The sequence below is a fragment of the Sceloporus occidentalis genome, unplaced genomic scaffold (assembly GCF_023333645.1).
Source record: "Sceloporus occidentalis isolate IW3139 unplaced genomic scaffold, rSceOcc1.0.p SCAF_5, whole genome shotgun sequence".
NCBI classification, from domain to species: Eukaryota; Metazoa; Chordata; class Lepidosauria; order Squamata; family Phrynosomatidae; genus Sceloporus; species Sceloporus occidentalis.
The window spans coordinates 39982322-39999395 of NW_028316985.1; the positions used below are offsets into that span (position 1 = coordinate 39982322).

Genomic DNA, 17074 nt, shown 5'->3' on the forward strand with positions numbered 1-17074 from the left:
TTGGGCAATATGAAACTGATGGCAACACAGAAAATTCCTCACATATTTCCTTCCTCATCTTAAGCCTTCACCTTTCAGGAGCAACAAGAGTTGATATTTTTGGCCAATTACAGTGGGATCTTCTTATCTGTGTGCTTTCCATCTGCAGATTTACGCTTCTGCAAATGGCAAGCCTTGTTGTTTTAAATAGGCATGAGTGCACGTAACTGTGCCAGCCACCATGTGCACATTGTGTGGCCATAGGAAAGAACGGGACTTGAGGTACCACATTTTTTGCTATATGTGCGGTGGATGGGTTCTGGAACGGATCCCCCACAGATAAAAAGGGACTACTGTATAAATATGCAAGAAAAATGCAAGTATGGGGTAGAAACCTAGCTTCTTATCATTGTGTTCTCAGCCATAGGTTGGCCTCCAAGCCAATCTGGTTATCAGTTTTGTGATATTTAATATAACCATACATAAAAGTGTTCATGTGTTGCATTTGTGTATTACTTACAGCAAACCAGCATTATGGCTCCAGTAATGTAAAACCGTTTTCCTTTCTCCATAGTGAAGAGCTGGACCACAAACATGACCAGAGAAACAAAGGAGAAGATAATGGCCAGGATCATAAAGGCCTGCACAGCCTTGAGGGCAGCTAATGATATGTGGAAGACAGAGAAGAAAAAGGGTGTTATTTTGAAGGAAGATACTAGCAATACCAAAATATGCCACGGTGTTTCAAATAGCATATATTAGACAGATGGTGGTAAATGGTCTCTTACAAAGGTCATCATCTACAAACTGAAGATCCCTGCAATGCCCATTTGCGCACTGAAGCCACAGCCCAGATGAGTTTGTTATTCCACTGCTAATCTTGCCTGCCATCCAGACCTAAAACAAAACAGAAGAGACATGAATATATGTGTTGCCCATTGTTGGAGAAAATGAATTAACCAAGCTTAAGTTGTAATAGCCATGAAGAGCCTAGCTTCAGACATATTTTGAGACATGGGATTACCCATTACTTTGAGAGATGGGATCTTTGAGACATGGGATCACCCATTATTGGGTTTCTGATAACTGTCTTGGAAAGGCTGACACTGTTACACCAGGACATCCAAATCATGCTGTCAAAGACAGAACATCAGTGTGTAATTAGGGGATCCTTTTCTTCACTCTTATTTGCAAATTTGGGACAGCAAAAACTCGAGTGCAGAGGCAACTGAAGTGGTGAGGTTTATCACAAAATTATTTATATCCCACAAAGAGATGCACATACAAACATATACTGTAATATATGCAGATGTGGGAAAGTTCCTCTGCTCACTTCTTTGTGAGATAGTTTGTACTGTAATTAAATGCTCCATTTCAGCTGGATGAAGAAAGGCCTTTGTTAAAGCTCAATGTGTTTTGCACCATGAACCTATGCAATCAGAATGGTCAGAAACAATAGCACACCACCACTGGGTTCAACAAGGATCACTCCCAGGTAATGTAACTAGGCACAGGATTGTAATCATGCAGTTGTTCATAAAATAGATATTGTGCTAATGTGTTGCTCTTTAGGGTGTGTGTACATGTTTGTGTGTACACACAGTTTTGACAGATTAGTGTGTTTCAACCTTTTATCACAATGCACTTTGCACTGTCACAGTGTAGCTAGTTACCAGGGTTGGGATTACACAACAAACCAAGTAAACTACCCCTCAGATTATGGGGAGCCCCTAAATAAAATAAACCAACTAAGAAATAAGAATTTTTAAAGCCTCTCTTAGAAAATAACAGGTGGACCTTGAATTTTAACAGTTCTAGGGGGCATATTTTATTTCATCCCTACTGGTTACTTGGGATGTATATGGATTTAAATGACTTTATATTGTTTTAAAGTATTTAAAGTATTTAAAGGATTTGATATGATAGCTTATTTAATTGTTTTTTTTTTTAATTTCATTACTCATTTTGATTACACCTTTTATGTTTTAATACATGTTGTGAGTTGGCTTTTGTCCCATAGTGGAGAAAGTCAGGATCTTAAGTAAATAAATAAATATAGGGGGAAATCCACAGGGGAAGGAGAGACAGCATGATGTAGTGTTGGGACACTGAGAGACCAAGGTTTGAATCCTCACTCAGCCATCAAAACCCACTGGGTGACCTTGTGCAAGTCCCACTTTCTCAGCCTAGAGCAAGGCAAAGACAAACCTTCACTGAACAAATTCTGTCAAAAATACCCCATGATAGGGTTGCCATAAGTCAGAAATGACTTAAACACACACGACGACACACCACAGGGGAAAGGATAGCCCAGTTGGCCAGATTCCAGCACACTTCCTGTGTTGTGCATTCAATGCCAAATTCAGGAAGCAATTCCTGGACATTGGAGGAATGGCTATGCTCTTCCCAAGCTTCTCCCTGGGTGGTACTGCAGACCACAGATGGCTGCTCCCTTGGATCTTTGCTCAGGCAGGGCCTGTGCCAAACCCTGGAACAACAGAGCACTGATAAAATAAAGATCTTGCTGTTGCTTCCTGAGCTTTTTGGCTTCAGATTGTCCTTCCTGTTGTTCACTGTTATGCTTGCTTGCTTGTTGTTGTTGTTGTTTATGATGATGATGATGATGATTAAAAAGAAAAAGTAAACCCTTGGCTGTTTTCAAACAGGAGCATCCAGCAGGGGTCATCAGAAACTAAAGTAAAGGAGCTTCTCTGGGATTATGTAAACACATCGGTGTACCTTTTCCCCTTTTCAGCTGTTACTGATCAGGTGTACCATGTAGCCCAACCCTAACCAAACTGACTCTAAAATGAGTCCAAGTAAATCCAATGGGACTTTTCCTTTCCATGGGGAGGAGCAGAACTCTTAGCTTTACTGCTCTATTCCCCATGCCAGCCTCCACAGTATGGCCCTGCAGAGGTGCTACAGCTCCCTTATCTCTATTCCCAACAGCCTCATATACAGTCAGACAACAGGTTGGGGAAGCCTGGTTTGCAGGCACCATGGTTGGAATTCTCTTGGTGATTTATACAGTGGACCCTTGCTATATGCTGGGGTTTGGTTCCAAGATCCCCCATGGATAACAAAATCCATAGATGCTCAAGTCCCATTAAATATAATGACATAGCAAAATGGTGTCCCTTATAAAAACTGGAAAATCAAGATTTGATATTTGAAATTTATACTTTTTTTAACATTTTCAAACTGTGGGTGCTTGAATCTGTGTATAAAAAAATCCTTATATAAGAAGGGCCGACTGTACTTGGGTAATCATGGCTAATCATGGGAGCCAGTGTGGCGTAGAGGTCTGCATTTTGGACTATGACACTGGAGACCAGGGTTAGATTCCCAGCTCAGTCATGAAACTCATTGGGTGACCTTGGGCAAGTCACATGCTCTCAGCCTCAGGGGAAGGCAATGGCAAGCCTCCTCTGAACAAATCTTGCCAAGAAAACTCCATTATAGATTCACCGTAGATATCCATAAGTCAGAAATGACTTGAAGGCACACAACAACAAACCATGGCTTAGACAAGCATAAGTCTCTTCAGCCATTGCACAGAAGATGTGCAGCAAGGAGGTGTTGCACAGTTCCTCCCTCCCTCCTGGCTATGCAGATGGCAGCCAGATGGCACTGTCAGTGACTGGTGGTGGGAAAAGTCAGGAAACCTTTCTCATGCAGCTCTTCAGCTAGCTGCTGTCACTCTCCTCCAAATGTAAATATACTGTCATTGGACCCAAGGCTAACCACACTATTGCAGATTCATGCTCCACCTATGAAAGAGGATCTTGTGACTAAAAATTATGTGATTAAGTCTTCACAGGAAACAGCATTTTTGATGTAATCATAATTTTTCTTGCTATCTCTTACTGGTACTTCCCTTATTCATCTGTCTGTTTAAAAATAGGAGTAAATGGCTATGAAGCAAAATCATGAAAAGGACACCAAGTTGTTTCTTTATAAGAACTGCCACAGTGAGGACCAGGGTGTTGAGTGATATCCATTTGGTCTGTCCCTTTTAGTGGGGTTTGGAGCTTGATGGGTGGTTACACTCAGGTCTAGAGTCTGGATTAGTTGGATTGTTTCCCCAGGTTGCATTGAGGAAATCTGGGCAAGACTGCAGCAGGGAGCAGAGGTTCCTTCCTCAACTGTGTCCCTGAATGAATATGACTCCTTAGGGCCAAACTAGACTTTTCCAGCCATCAGGAGATTTTTGTCCCCCACACCCATTGCAGTCATAATCAGTCTTTACAACTGATGCTTGCATTAAAAAAACCAAACACTGACCTGTGCATTGAATGTGACAATATATTTCAAGTTTAGTCATTATCCTATGCAAATTTAACTTGTTTTGGGCTTAATATTACACAGTCTGATGGGTCTTTCTCTGTGTGCGCACATGTGGCCTTCTGATTCTATGAAGATGAAATTCTCCATTCTTCACATTCCCCTGTCCAACCTGAGCTCTCTGGAAATGTTACATTATGACTTCCATTATCCCTCACCAATTGCCATAATGGTTGTGAATGATGGGGGTTGTAATTCAGCACATCCAGAGGGTGCCAGGTCAGAGAAGTCTGCTTGAGGCTGTTGTGGGTTTCTGCTAAGAGGTTCCCCTGAAATACTCAGCCTTTCCTCTTGCATTTGCTACTGGATCTTGAGCAGCCAAAAGCCCATGGAAATCGGAATCAAGCAAAGCTTTGCTTGCAAACTTCTTTTAAAGCTTTTGATGCCTGGCTGTGTGCAAGTAATAGACCTGTGGATGTATTTTACAATCTGTTCTACTGGATTTGCAGGCAATTCCCAGCTGTGACACAGCAAGGTCTTAATCTTAAAACATCAATGGCTGGATGGAGTGAGCAGGTACACACATAGGCATCAGCTATTCCCTACACTTATTTGTTTTAATCATCACACAGACCAACAGAAACTGGAGCATAACAGAATCAAATGGATGATATATGACTTATACAGTACCAACTATATATTACGGTGTGTGTGCCTTGGATGCAGGCAAGGGCTAATCAATCATGAACAAGCATCTAAAGTGGTTCAGTTAATCAGCCCAGTCAATTAACTGGCCATGCCTCTGTTTAAAACAAAGAAATAAAATGATATGTCCCATTCTGTAATAATTTCTGACATGGATGCAGCTACAGTATGTTCGCCAGAATCCTATATGAACCTTTACATAACATAGCATAATCTATACCTAGCTAAGTAGCAGAGGGACTAAGAAAGCTTGTAATTTAATTGCAAAGATGTGAATTGGGATACTGGCAAGAGTGCCAATGTACATTGATGCTTGATGCTTATTGGGACCAATGTGATGCACATTGACCCCATCATCCTGTAGTTCATCGGGCACCAATGCACATCTGGCACTTTGTCAGCTGTGCTACTGTTACCCATGCTGCTCCATATAAATTTTGGTATAAATGATAACCCTTAATGACCCCTAGATGAACTCTAATAGCCTGTCCACCATTGCCAGCAAGGCATGAGGACATATACACACACCCCTGAGGGGCACCCACATCATCATATCTAGAGAGTTGCATAAGAGGATTATCATAGGACCAGGAAGAGCAAATGTTTGCCTTGCCTGAGGCTCTTGCCCCCTCCCAGGGTCTGTTGTCCGAGCAGCTTAAGACCACTAAGACAATCAGACAGGGACATCCAGGTGAAAAGAAAGTAATTAAACACATTTGTTCTCACCATCAAGCACCTTTGCCAGAATCAAGATTTTGCCTATAAATACTCCCAGATTTGCTTGTTCATTGGGCCAGTCTGGATTTCTGTCCCCTTGAGCCCTGACCTGGCTCCTGGCCAGTCATTCCATGGCTGAGCCTCATGCCATCCTCATCATATTCTATTTGGATTCCTGGAGGGAGTCTACATTCTGGTACGTATCACCCCAGTGATGCCTAAAATCCTATTCCATGCTAACCTATGCTTTTCCTGGGCCTTGTATGTGTGTGTGTATGCTAGTGAATCGTATGTGTTTTTCCCCTTATAAGTACAGTCGGCCCTTCTTATACACAGATTTTTTATACACGGATTTAAGTATACATGGTTTGAAAATGTTCCAAAAAAGTATAAATTTACCTTGATTTTCCATTTTTTATAAGGGACACCATTTTGCTATGTCATTATATGTAATGGGACTTGAGCATACACGGATTTTGTTATACACGGGGGATCTTGGAACCAAACCCCAGCGTATAACAAGGGTCCACTGTAAATTGGTTATTAATTCTAGAAGTCTGTCTCAGCTCCATTTATTGGGATCCCCTGGTCTACTCCGTATACATATCGGGAGACGATTCTGCAAGGGCCGTCGTAGCAGGCCCTCCTCTTGCAATATTTGAGCTAATAACAGCTAATAAAATTCCCCTAAACAGACCCTTGGCTACACTACATACTAATGTATTGATGTAACAGCAGCCTTCTACTGTATATAGATGTTTTGCAACTTTGCAATTCCTGCAGACATAAGTCTACTCATGAAGACACAACATCCCTACAGGATTCAAGCTATTGTTCTTTGAGAGTCTGGTGGAAAGTATGTGGTATGCTTTGCCCAAAAGCATTTCCCCAAAGCAGATAATTTTGAAGGGTGTGAAAGCCAATTTTCACTTCCAAGAACCTGCCAGAGGCTACGCTATGTGTAGAAACTCACAACGAGATATGAACAGAAGTCTATCTCCAGTTACACTTCAAGGTCCAGGAAAGGTTTTAGGAGGGATTGGGGTGCCCTCCTTTTCTCCCAAACTCCACTTTGAAGGCCTTAAAAAGAAGAATGCTAGATGAGATGTGAGACAGCCAAAAATAACCTTTAGGCCACCTGCCGCCCACTGGCCTTATTTTGCCCACAGATATTGGTAGTAAAATCTTGATGTCTCTGTTGGTCAGTGCTCACTAGGGAGCAGTGTAATCTTGAACTGCTAAGAAGGAAGAGCACTTGAGGGGAGGACCCTCTGGAATGATTTGCACCCTTATTTTTTTAAATGGGGAAAAGAAGTGTTTGTAAACAATTAAGGACAGCATTTTGGAGAGAAAGGGGAACTGCTGCCACCCTGCAAATTCAAAGCAGTTTGATACTGCTTTAACTATCATGGCTCCACCCTATGGAATCTTGGGATTTGTAGTTGGTTGTGGCACTAGAGTTATCTGACATCGAGGCTAAATATCTCACCAAACTAGAAATCCCAGAGTTCCACAGCATTGAGCCATGGCAGTTAAAGTGATGTCGACTGTATTAATTCTGCAGTGTAGATGCAGCCAGGGGCAGTGGTAAGAAGTTCTTAGAGGGAGATAAAAGGACAGTCAAGGGCTGATCCAAAAAGTTAGTAGAATCATTAAAGTGATCCAGGGATTCCCTGTGACCTTGGTCTGGAAAGAGAGTATAGGGACGATATCACATGACTGAAATTGGAAGTATAATCCAGTGGCATCCTGAACACATTCATGTGTATTCACATTATTGTGCGAAAGGTTACCACACGCATACGCTGGCATTCCGAATGCACTCCAAATGCAATCACGCATCAATTCACACATAAGCAAATACGGTGAACTAGGAAATTCAGAAATCCTATCCCCAGGCAGTTTCCCATTAAATTTGGTGTTGTTTGGTGTGATATGCAGTGTAGATGCAGCCAGGGGCAGTGGTAAGAAGTTCTTAGAGGGAGATAAAAGGACAGTCAAGGGGCTGATCCAAAAAGTTAGTAGAATCATTAAAGTGATCCAGGGATTCCCTGTGACCTTGGTCTGGAAAGAGAGTATAGGGACGATATCACATGACTGAAATTGGAAGTATAATCCAGTGGCATCCTGAACACATTCATGTGTATTCACATTATTGTGCGAAAGGTTACCACACACACGCATACGCTGGCATTCCGAATGCACTCCAAATGCAATCACGCATCAATTCACACATAAGCAAATACGGTGAACTAGGAAATTCAGAAATCCTATCCCCAGGCAATTTCCCATTAAATTTGGTGTTGTTTGGTGTGATATGCATGTCTGGTGTGGCCCTGGTGTTCCCCCGCATCAATTCCTATGATCCTCCATTTTGTTTTGGCTTCCGGGACTCCTGGGTCTTCCCCGGCAGCTGGGAGGAAAAACAGCTGTTTTTGACAGAGGAAAGAGTGGCTCTCCTTTAGGCGCCCTGCAAGCTCTCTCTCTGGCCAAAACCATAGGCTTGGGTCTTGCCTTGCTCCCTTGTGCCCCTTTTTTGCCTTCCTTCCTTCCCTCCTTCCTTCCTTCCTTCCTTCCTTCCTTCCTTCCTTCCTTCCTCCCTCTCTCCAGGGTCAGGGGGCTTCTAAAAGAGAGAAAGAATTCTTCTTCTTCTTACCTCATTCCTCCTATTTGGGGGAGGATGGAGTGGGGCAGCCTGGGGAATGGGGGCATTGCTCTGTGCTCACAACAAACTCCAACTCCCAGAATTCCATAGCCTTGAACCACGAAGAGTTAAAGCAGTGCCAAACTGGGTTATTTCTCCAGTGTGGATGCAGCCTTAGTCACCAGCTCTGGTTCCCGCACAGACCCTTCACCATTTTGGTCCCCCTCCTTGGCAAATGGGGGCTGTTCCCCATTCTCCCTCTACCCACCCCAATCCCCAAAAGCAGGGCTTCCCTCTGCCCTACTTCAGCCGGTGGCTCAATTCACCCTCCCTCCCACAATTCAGGAGAGGGGTTGCTGTCAGAGGGAGAGTCTGGGGAGTTGGGGAGGGAAGGAGACAGAGGCAGGCTCCCTTCATCCCAAGTAGGCTGGTTTGAACTGAGACCCCTCTCAGACCCCCAACTGGGATTCAAAGGGGGGCTCCTCCACCTCCTGTCCCCCACACGAAGGGCACCAAGGTTCTCCCCCCGCCCATGTTCCTCCTCTCCTCCTCTTCCTCTCTTGCCTGGGCCTCTCTTCTTCTTTCCTTTCATCCTTTAAGGAGTAACAAATGCAAAAATAAAGTGCATTGCCTAAATAACCACAAATAAAGGGTATTGAATGAACAAATAATGTGAATTCCCTAAATAACGTGAAATAAGGGGTAATGAATGAACAAGTAATGTGAATTGTATAATAACGTGAAATAAAGGGTAATGAATGAACAAATAACATGAAACAACGCAAAACCACGGGAACCAGAGGCAAGCCCCATCGGAAGTGTAAAAAGGTCACGATCCGATTCTGCCCTCACTGAGCATGCGCAAAGGTGCCAATTTGCAATTAAGAACCCACTGATGTGATGGGTTACTTTGCACAGAATCTGGGTCGTGTTCGGAGAGGCCATTACAACGAATTTAAGCCAAGATAAGTAATAATGTAATTGCGTGATTTTTCAAATTGACCTCGCTATCTTCTCTTTCGAAATTGAGAGCCTCCCATCCCTTTTGATACTCCCCAGTGTTAGCAGAGCCTGGAAAAGTTATCCACAGTTACAGCAGTTTGATTCTATCCTTCTTGAACTTGAACTGCCATGGTTCCATTCAATGAAATACTGGAATTTGTAGTTTGGTCAGGGACTCAGAATTTCCTGGTAGCTTGTTGGACTACACTTCCCTAGACTATAGTGCGCAGGCTGTCTCAGAGAGGATTTCAGTTCCCTCTCCAAACTACAAATCCTAGGATTGCATAGGATGAAGCCACAACCATTAAAGTGGGATCAACCTGCTATATGTGTAGCTTAGATGCCCTCCTGGTTAAATAATGCCCCTATCTTCTTATTCTGTTTGGATATAATCAGATAATATTTTATGATCCCAGGAACAGACAAGGAGAGAAAGGACTTATAATTATGTAGCAGACTGCCTGGCAGGTATAATGATAGAGTACCTCAAACTGATTATGTACTAATTCCACTCACTCAACTGGTTCCAGAGTGAGACGTGCCTGGGTGTTTTCTCTTCCAAGATAGGAGAAGGGCAATGCCACCATTTCAAACCTTTAGGTTGCCTTGAATTGCTGCTTTGTTTCAGTTAATAAATAGGGTGTGTTCCAGTTCCCAGGGTGTGGCTGCTCTTATAGGTTTCAACAGCCACCAGGTATGCAAACCAACAGCACCTTAAGCCATATAAATGAACCTGAAAAGTCTTCTTACTTTTTTCCTCCCTGGTGGTGAGCTGTTGTCTGGACAAGACCAATGTAAAAACATCACTGGTATTGATTTGTGTGTGTGTGTGTGTGTGTGTGGTTACCAACTTATGGCGACCCTATACAGAGTTTTCTTGGCAAATTCCCCTCTCCCCAATTATATTTTATTATTAAAACCTTGGCAAATTTTGTCAGAGGTGCCATCCTCTGAGGCTGAGAGACTGTGACTTGCCCATAGTCACCCAGTGGGTTTTTACAGCTGAAAGGAGATTCAAATCCTGCTCTCCAGAGTCGTAGTTCAATGCTCAAACCATTACACCATGCTTATGTGAGTCCAAATAATGTATTTGATTCTCAGGCTAAAAATGGGGTTGAGGCAATCTCAAATGGCCCTCAAATGAATTTCAGAAGCCATTTGTAAGCAAATCAGTGCAGGACTTATGAGGGTGATCTATCTCTTTCTCAGCAGTCCACTGGATGGGAAATGGAAGGCATGGTGAAGGTAAAAAGCAAAGAAAATGGCAGAAAAAAACTCAAAAACTTTACTTACTGTTGACCTTGGTTCTGTCTACCATTGGCTTCAGCCCTGCCAGCATGTGGCCTCCAGCATTTTATTTTCCCTGACAAACTACTGCTTTCTAATGAAAACAAAATGGTCTCCTACACACCTGTTCTATACCAAACTGGAGATGACTGAAAAATCAAATCAACAAATATCAAGGAAAGGCCTTGGTACTTACATTAGCAATGGTGGAGACAAACAGCATGATCACAGTGGCAATGTGGACCACAAAAATACCAGCTAGTAGTACCAACATCTTGGTTCTTCACTATAGGGGTGCCTCAAAGGAAGAGAAGTCTGTTGGAGAAAAACAAACATAGGAGAACATTAAATGTGGTGTTGGATCTACAGATGTTATGTAAGAATAACTGACTACATGCAGGAAATGAGACACTTGACTTAAACTTGTACTTGTGGCATAATAGTTACAATGCTACAAGGTGGGTCTGCAAATCCTAGTAAATCCTCAGCTTAATTATTCAGAGATGTTAAGGAAGTACTCTTAAGTCCCATGACTAGTTTTTCAGGAATTTTTTTTAAAAAAAGATTACAGAAAAAATTAGGGGTGCTTTTGGAAAAGCAAGTGCAATAAATTTATAATCTAGAACAACAACAACAACTTTATTTTTACCTCACCTCTCCATTCAGGATCAGGGCAATTTACAATAAAAATCCATACATTAAACAATAATTCCAATTATTCCATCTCTTTCCTAAAACATAAATTAAACATATTAAACATTAAAACAATCAATTAAAATAAAGAGAGATGGGCAATGGGGTTACAGGGTATTCAGTGTGATGGTCAATACAATGGGTGGCCGAGTTTGCAATTCAGGAAAGGCCTGCCAGAAGAAATCCATCTTGATAGCCCTTTTGGAGTTGTCCAAGCTGGTAATATGACAGATCTCTTCCGACAGGCCATTCCATAAATTAAATTTTAAGTATGGGTTAAAAAAAAAGTGAGACATATTTATTTCATCCTGTCCTACCATAATAAACCTATGGCCTGATGTTTATATGCACACTGGAGCCTAATTTTATGAGGACCTTGGCTGAGTTTGAAAGCTCATTTATCTTTCAAATTAAAAAAAAAAATCTGCAGGAACAGTCCAGACAATTCTGGACAAATTTCCTTTTGGGCTGCATTTGCTGTTGTTATGTGCTTTCACGCTAATGCCAATTTAAGGCGACCCTATCCTGGGGTTTTCTAGACAAGATTTGTTCAGAGGAGGTTTGCCATTGCTTTTCTCTCAACCTGAAAGTGTGAGTTGACAAAGTTCATTACATTGTTTCCACCGTGTAGATACATCCTAGGACTCTAGGAGACCTTGGGTTGAATCCCTACTCAGTCATGACTCTAGGAGACCTTGGGTTGAATCCCTACTCAGTCATGACTCTAGGAGACCTTGGGTTGAATCCCTACCCAGTCATGAGTAGGGATTCAACCCAAGGTCTCCTAGAGTTCTAGGATGTATCTACACTGTGGAAACAATGGACGTTATCAGACAAGCGAAATTGAAAGTATAATCCAATGGCAATCCGAATGCAATCATGGGGTTTAACTTTATTGCATGATAAACTACCACACACAATTTCGGGCAATGGAAAGTCAGTCCGAACGCAATCATGGAGTTTCACATTATTGCGTGAGAGGTGATCACACACAATTTCGGGCAATGGCAACCTATTTTCGGGCAATGACAAGTCAGTTCGAATGCAATTCGAATTCACGTAAATTCTCTGAACTAGCAAATTCACGTGAATGCGTTCTGGCCCCACTTTCTTTTCATTCAAAATTAAGAGAAATTCCTCCTGTGTGATAAACTCCAATGTAATTTGACACCACTTTAAATGTAGTAGCTCCAGCCTATTGAATCCTAGGATTAGTAGTTTTACAAAGTCTTTAGCCTTCTCTGCTAAAGAGTGCTGGTGCCTCACAAAGCTGCAAATCCAGGATCCCAGAACAGAACTATAGCAGTTAAAGTAGTGTCAAACTGCATTATTTCTACAGTGTAGATGCACACCACCACTCAGGCCAGTACTGGCAATATCCGAGTCTAGCTACAGTATATCAGAGTAAAAAGTGATGCTTTGCTTTCCTTATCCCTTATTCTACTCATGCAACATTCTTTAGCTTGGGATCCAACTGGATAAAATATAAAATTATATTATAAAATTATATAATTTTCTTATTATCAAAGCATAAGAATGTGCAAGGAGCCCTTTGAATCAGGATTACAGCATAGGAGATGTCTAGTCCTTTCTTCCCTGGTACCCTTGTATCATAGCACTCCCATCCAGAAGTTTTGGGGATGTTTTTGCTAGTCTCCATGGAAGGAAAAACATACAAGTGTTTTATCATTTAAACTTTCTACATTTAAATAAAAATAATTCACAAATTAAAAGCAGAAGTAGTATTCGATGGTATAAAAACAAGGTGAATGGTGATACATCGGTAAATATTCAGGTTGAAGCAATTGCAGCACATTTACCATGACAAGTAATCTTTTGAGGCTAAAGGCATTTCTAAATGAAAAAGACCAGCAAGGTGATTAATACAATAAATAGAAATGAAAACCTTCCTGGCCACATCTTAAATCTAGCTATTCAGTTTCAGGGCTGAACTTGGGAGTACACCCAAAACATGAACTTGAGTTTTCAAAAAGAGTACAACCCAATCGAGCAGAGGGTGGATTGTACCAGTTCCTCTGGGCCAACAAATGTGGTAGACCTGTTCCTTATTTTCACTCAGGGTGTAAGCACACAGTAGAAATAATGCAGTATGACACCACTTTTACGTGCTTTAGCCATCCTATGGAATCCTGAGATTTGCACTTTAACAAAGTCTTTAGCTTTTTCTGCCAAAGAGTGCTGGTGCCTCACAGAACTACAGATCCTATAATTCTGTGGGATGGAGACATGGCAGTTAAAGTGGTGTCAAACCGCATTATTTCTACAGTGTAGCCACACCCTTGGAGTGGCTTGCCATACACTTAAAGACAGGGAGAAGTCATATGAATACAGACACACACAGAGGAAGGCCCTATTTGATGTCCTGCTATCATCCAAAGCATATGGACAAGGGTGTTTCCATTGTGAGTAGGCAAGTTAATGTGGCACAAGATAGTCCCTTTGGATATCCTTACCTAGAAGCATTAAAGTCTTAAAGGTAGTCACCAGCGCTTTTGGAAAAAATACTTTTAGGATTGTTATTTTCAGAATCCCCTCTGGGTGGTTTAGAGATACTGGGAGTTACCATTTTTTTTAAAAAAAAAAAGAAGTCAAAATGCTGGTTTGAGGGCATCTAAACATACATTTTCCCCACTCGCCTAAATAGATACACTCTGAGATAGTGAATGGAATAACTGTGATTTACAGATATCAGTGAAAACTGTTACTGTGATTTTAAAATATCTGTGATTCAAAACTGTGATTTTCTGTGATTTCCGTGATTTTCTGTGATTTCTGTGATCTGTACACTAGAGTGATACTGCTGCTACTGATCCAGAATCACAGAATTGTTTGTAGTAGTTACTCTGTCTTGTGACTGGAAGGTGGAAGCACCTTACCTACAAAGGACTGAATCAGTGATTTTCTGTTATTTCAGTGCTTCCTGAGTGATCTGTGAAAAAGTAGCAGCCAGTTCTGTGAAAATCAGTTTGGAGCTCAGTAACAGAATGAATCACAGTCACAGAAAAAGTAGCAGTTCACAGTTTGGAGGCTCAGTAGCAGAATGAATCACAGTCACTGAAAAAGTAGCAGTTCTGTGAAAATCACAGTTTGGAGCTCAGTAACAGAATGAATCACAGTCACAGAAAAAGTAGCAGTTCACAGTTTGGAGGCTCAGTAGCAGAATGAATCACAGTCACTGAAAAAGTAGCAGTTCTGTGAAAATCACAGTTTGGAGCTCAAGAGCAGAATGTGTGGCTGCATCCACACTGCAGAAATAATCCAGTTTCAATCACTTTCAGTGCCATGGGATTTGTAGTTTGTTGTGGCACCAGAGCTTGTTGAAAGGGAAGACTAAATGTCTCACTCATAAAACTAAAGTTTCCAGAATTCCATAGATAGCACTGAGCCATGGCATTTAAAGTGGTGCCAAACTGGATTATTTCTGCAGTGTGGATGCAGCCACAGTCACTGAAAAAGTAGCAGTTCTGTGAAAATCACAGTTTGGAGCTCAGTAACAGAATGAAATCACAGTCACAGAAAAAGTAGCAGTTCACAGTTTGGAGGCTCAGTAGCAGAATGAATCACAGTCACAGAAAAAGTAGCAGTTCACAGTTTGGAGCTCAGTAGCAGAATGAAATCACAGTCACAGAAAAAGTAGCAGTTCACAGTTTGGAGGCTCAGTAGCAGAATGAATCACAGTCACAGAAAAAGTAGCAGTTCTGTGAATATCACAGTTTGGAGCTCAGTAACAGAATGAATCACAGTCACTGAAAATCACAGTTTAGTCTTCAAGCCAGTCACAGTTCCAAACTGTGACTAGTGAATATCTGTGAAAAAATAACAGTTCTGTGATTCTATTCCATTCTCTACTCTGAGATAAGCTATACCACTTGATTGCATCGTTTGTACAAAACTAGCCCTCAGTTACCAGAGTCACGGCTAGCATCCTCATGGACTATGTGCTAGTTTACTGTCAGGCTCCCCACAAAAACATTTCGGAAAGCCCATTGTTGGACAAGATGGATCAGTGATGTAAATGTAGCGGTTCCTGCACAAGAACAAACCAGGCTTTGAAACAGGCAACCCACCCCATAATTTTTATTACAATCATCTTGCCTCAGTACATTTCCACAGAAAGCCACCATTTATTTGCAATTAGTTGATTTGCTTCCTCATTCTTTCCCATCTATGTAACAAGTTCTGATTAACTTTAGGCTTTCCCAAGCATACTCCCTATTTCCATTTAGCCCTGGAAAACAGAACTTGACATTTGGTCACTGTTGCTGCTGCTATGAAACAGAAGCCATTGCTGGGATCTTTGTGGTATTGTAGGGAATCTCCTATCTCCATTCTCAGAATTCCTTTTAAACTAAGGGTGTCCTTCAGCTCTCTTTGCTGCCTGTTCCTGAGATATGGTGTTGCTCTGGATTGAAAGAAGAGTTTGAAAGAGAGTGCCAAAAAGTATATCATGTTGATCCCAAGCCAGATGATGTGAGCTCTTCTGTTTACATCACATCACCTGACAGAATATCACCATAAGTGGTGGGCATTTCAATTCCAGACCTTGGAAAACTTAGTTTTTTGAACTACAACTTCCAGAATTCCTCCACTGAGTTGGTAGAGTGAAAGGCAAAATGGCAGCACATTTGATGGTGCCAGTTACTAACTACATCCTATCCACAAAATTTATATAGATAAATCCAAGTCTATCTTAGGTCTAATCTACACTGCAGAAATAATGCACTTTGATATTGCTTTAACTGCCATAGCTAAATGCTATGGGATTCTGGGATTTATAGTTTTGTGAGATATTTAGCCTTCTCTGTCAGACAGCTCTGGTACCACAACAAACTACAAATCTCAGAATTCCATAGCACTGAGTCATGACAATTAAAATGATGTCAAACTGCATTATTTCTGAAATTTGCAATCTGCAGACTTGCAGTTTGCAAATCTCCCTAAAATAGACTTGGACTTATCTATGTAAATTTTGTCATTGCTTTCCCCTGAGGCTCAGACAATGTGACTTGCTGAAGGTCAGCCAGTGGATTTAATGGCTGAGAGGGAAATTGAACCCTGGTCTCCAGAGCTGTAGTCCAACACTCAAACCACTCTACATCACACTGGCTCTTATAAGTGAGGTATGTCTGTAATTAAAATATTTTACAGGAGAGAAAAGCTGAGGTAGGAAATAAGCAATTATCAAGAAGTCAGGCATAGTTATGCTGTTTTGTTTTTGTTTTAATTTGCAATGTTAGTAAATGTTAGTAAGTTGTGTCAGTACTTTTAAGCATCAAGTCCTATTTTACAGCTCAGAAACAATGAGAGCCAGACTGTTTGTGAACGAGGCAAGCAAGCATGAATAAGGCTAGAGTCTTTTTGTTAGACCTTTTGTTAAACCATTGAAAATCACAAGGTCTTGCTGATCTACTCAATGACAAAATGCATCTTCTGCACTTCAAAGGTCTCTAATTCAGTCCTTGGAACTCCTGTCCAAAATCTTTGAGAGCCATTGCCAGATGCTGCAGACAATACTAAATCAGAAGGACCAACAGTTTGACTGGACATATCTATGGCATCTTCCTCCTGCAATTCACCCAGATATCAACAAGTAGATGCTAATATACATTCTGCTTTCTCCCCATCTTTACAGTCCAAGCACAGTTGTTTATTACATAAGGAAAAATAACAAAAACAACAACACAACAATAGTTTATTAAAGAGACACTGTCTAAAAATCCATATGGGAGTGATCAGGAG

The 17074-nt window shown here is 41.4% G+C and overlaps 1 protein-coding gene and 1 long non-coding RNA gene across 5 annotated transcripts in view; one reads left to right on the forward strand and one right to left on the reverse strand.

The window, feature by feature from the left end:
- LOC149312019 (uncharacterized) overlaps positions 1–17074 on the forward strand; it is an 87323-nt gene that overhangs the window by 53678 nt on the left and 16571 nt on the right. Inside the window, exon 3 of the long non-coding RNA XR_016281222.1 lies at positions 554–1474. This is a non-coding gene — a long non-coding RNA (uncharacterized LOC149312019). The remainder of the gene's footprint in view (positions 1–553; positions 1475–17074) is intronic.
- EMP1 (epithelial membrane protein 1) overlaps positions 1–17074 on the reverse strand; it is a 44825-nt gene that overhangs the window by 4874 nt on the left and 22877 nt on the right. For all 4 annotated transcript variants that reach the window (XM_089523789.1, XM_089523792.1, XM_089523793.1 and 1 more), the window contains exons 2-4: positions 10818–10936; positions 768–876; positions 500–640 (exon numbers count right to left, since the gene is read on the reverse strand). In XM_089523789.1, coding sequence (XP_089379915.1) covers positions 500–640; positions 768–876; positions 10818–10895 — 328 coding nt within the window. In that variant the 5' untranslated portion in view covers positions 10896–10936. The remainder of the gene's footprint in view (positions 1–499; positions 641–767; positions 877–10817; positions 10937–17074) is intronic.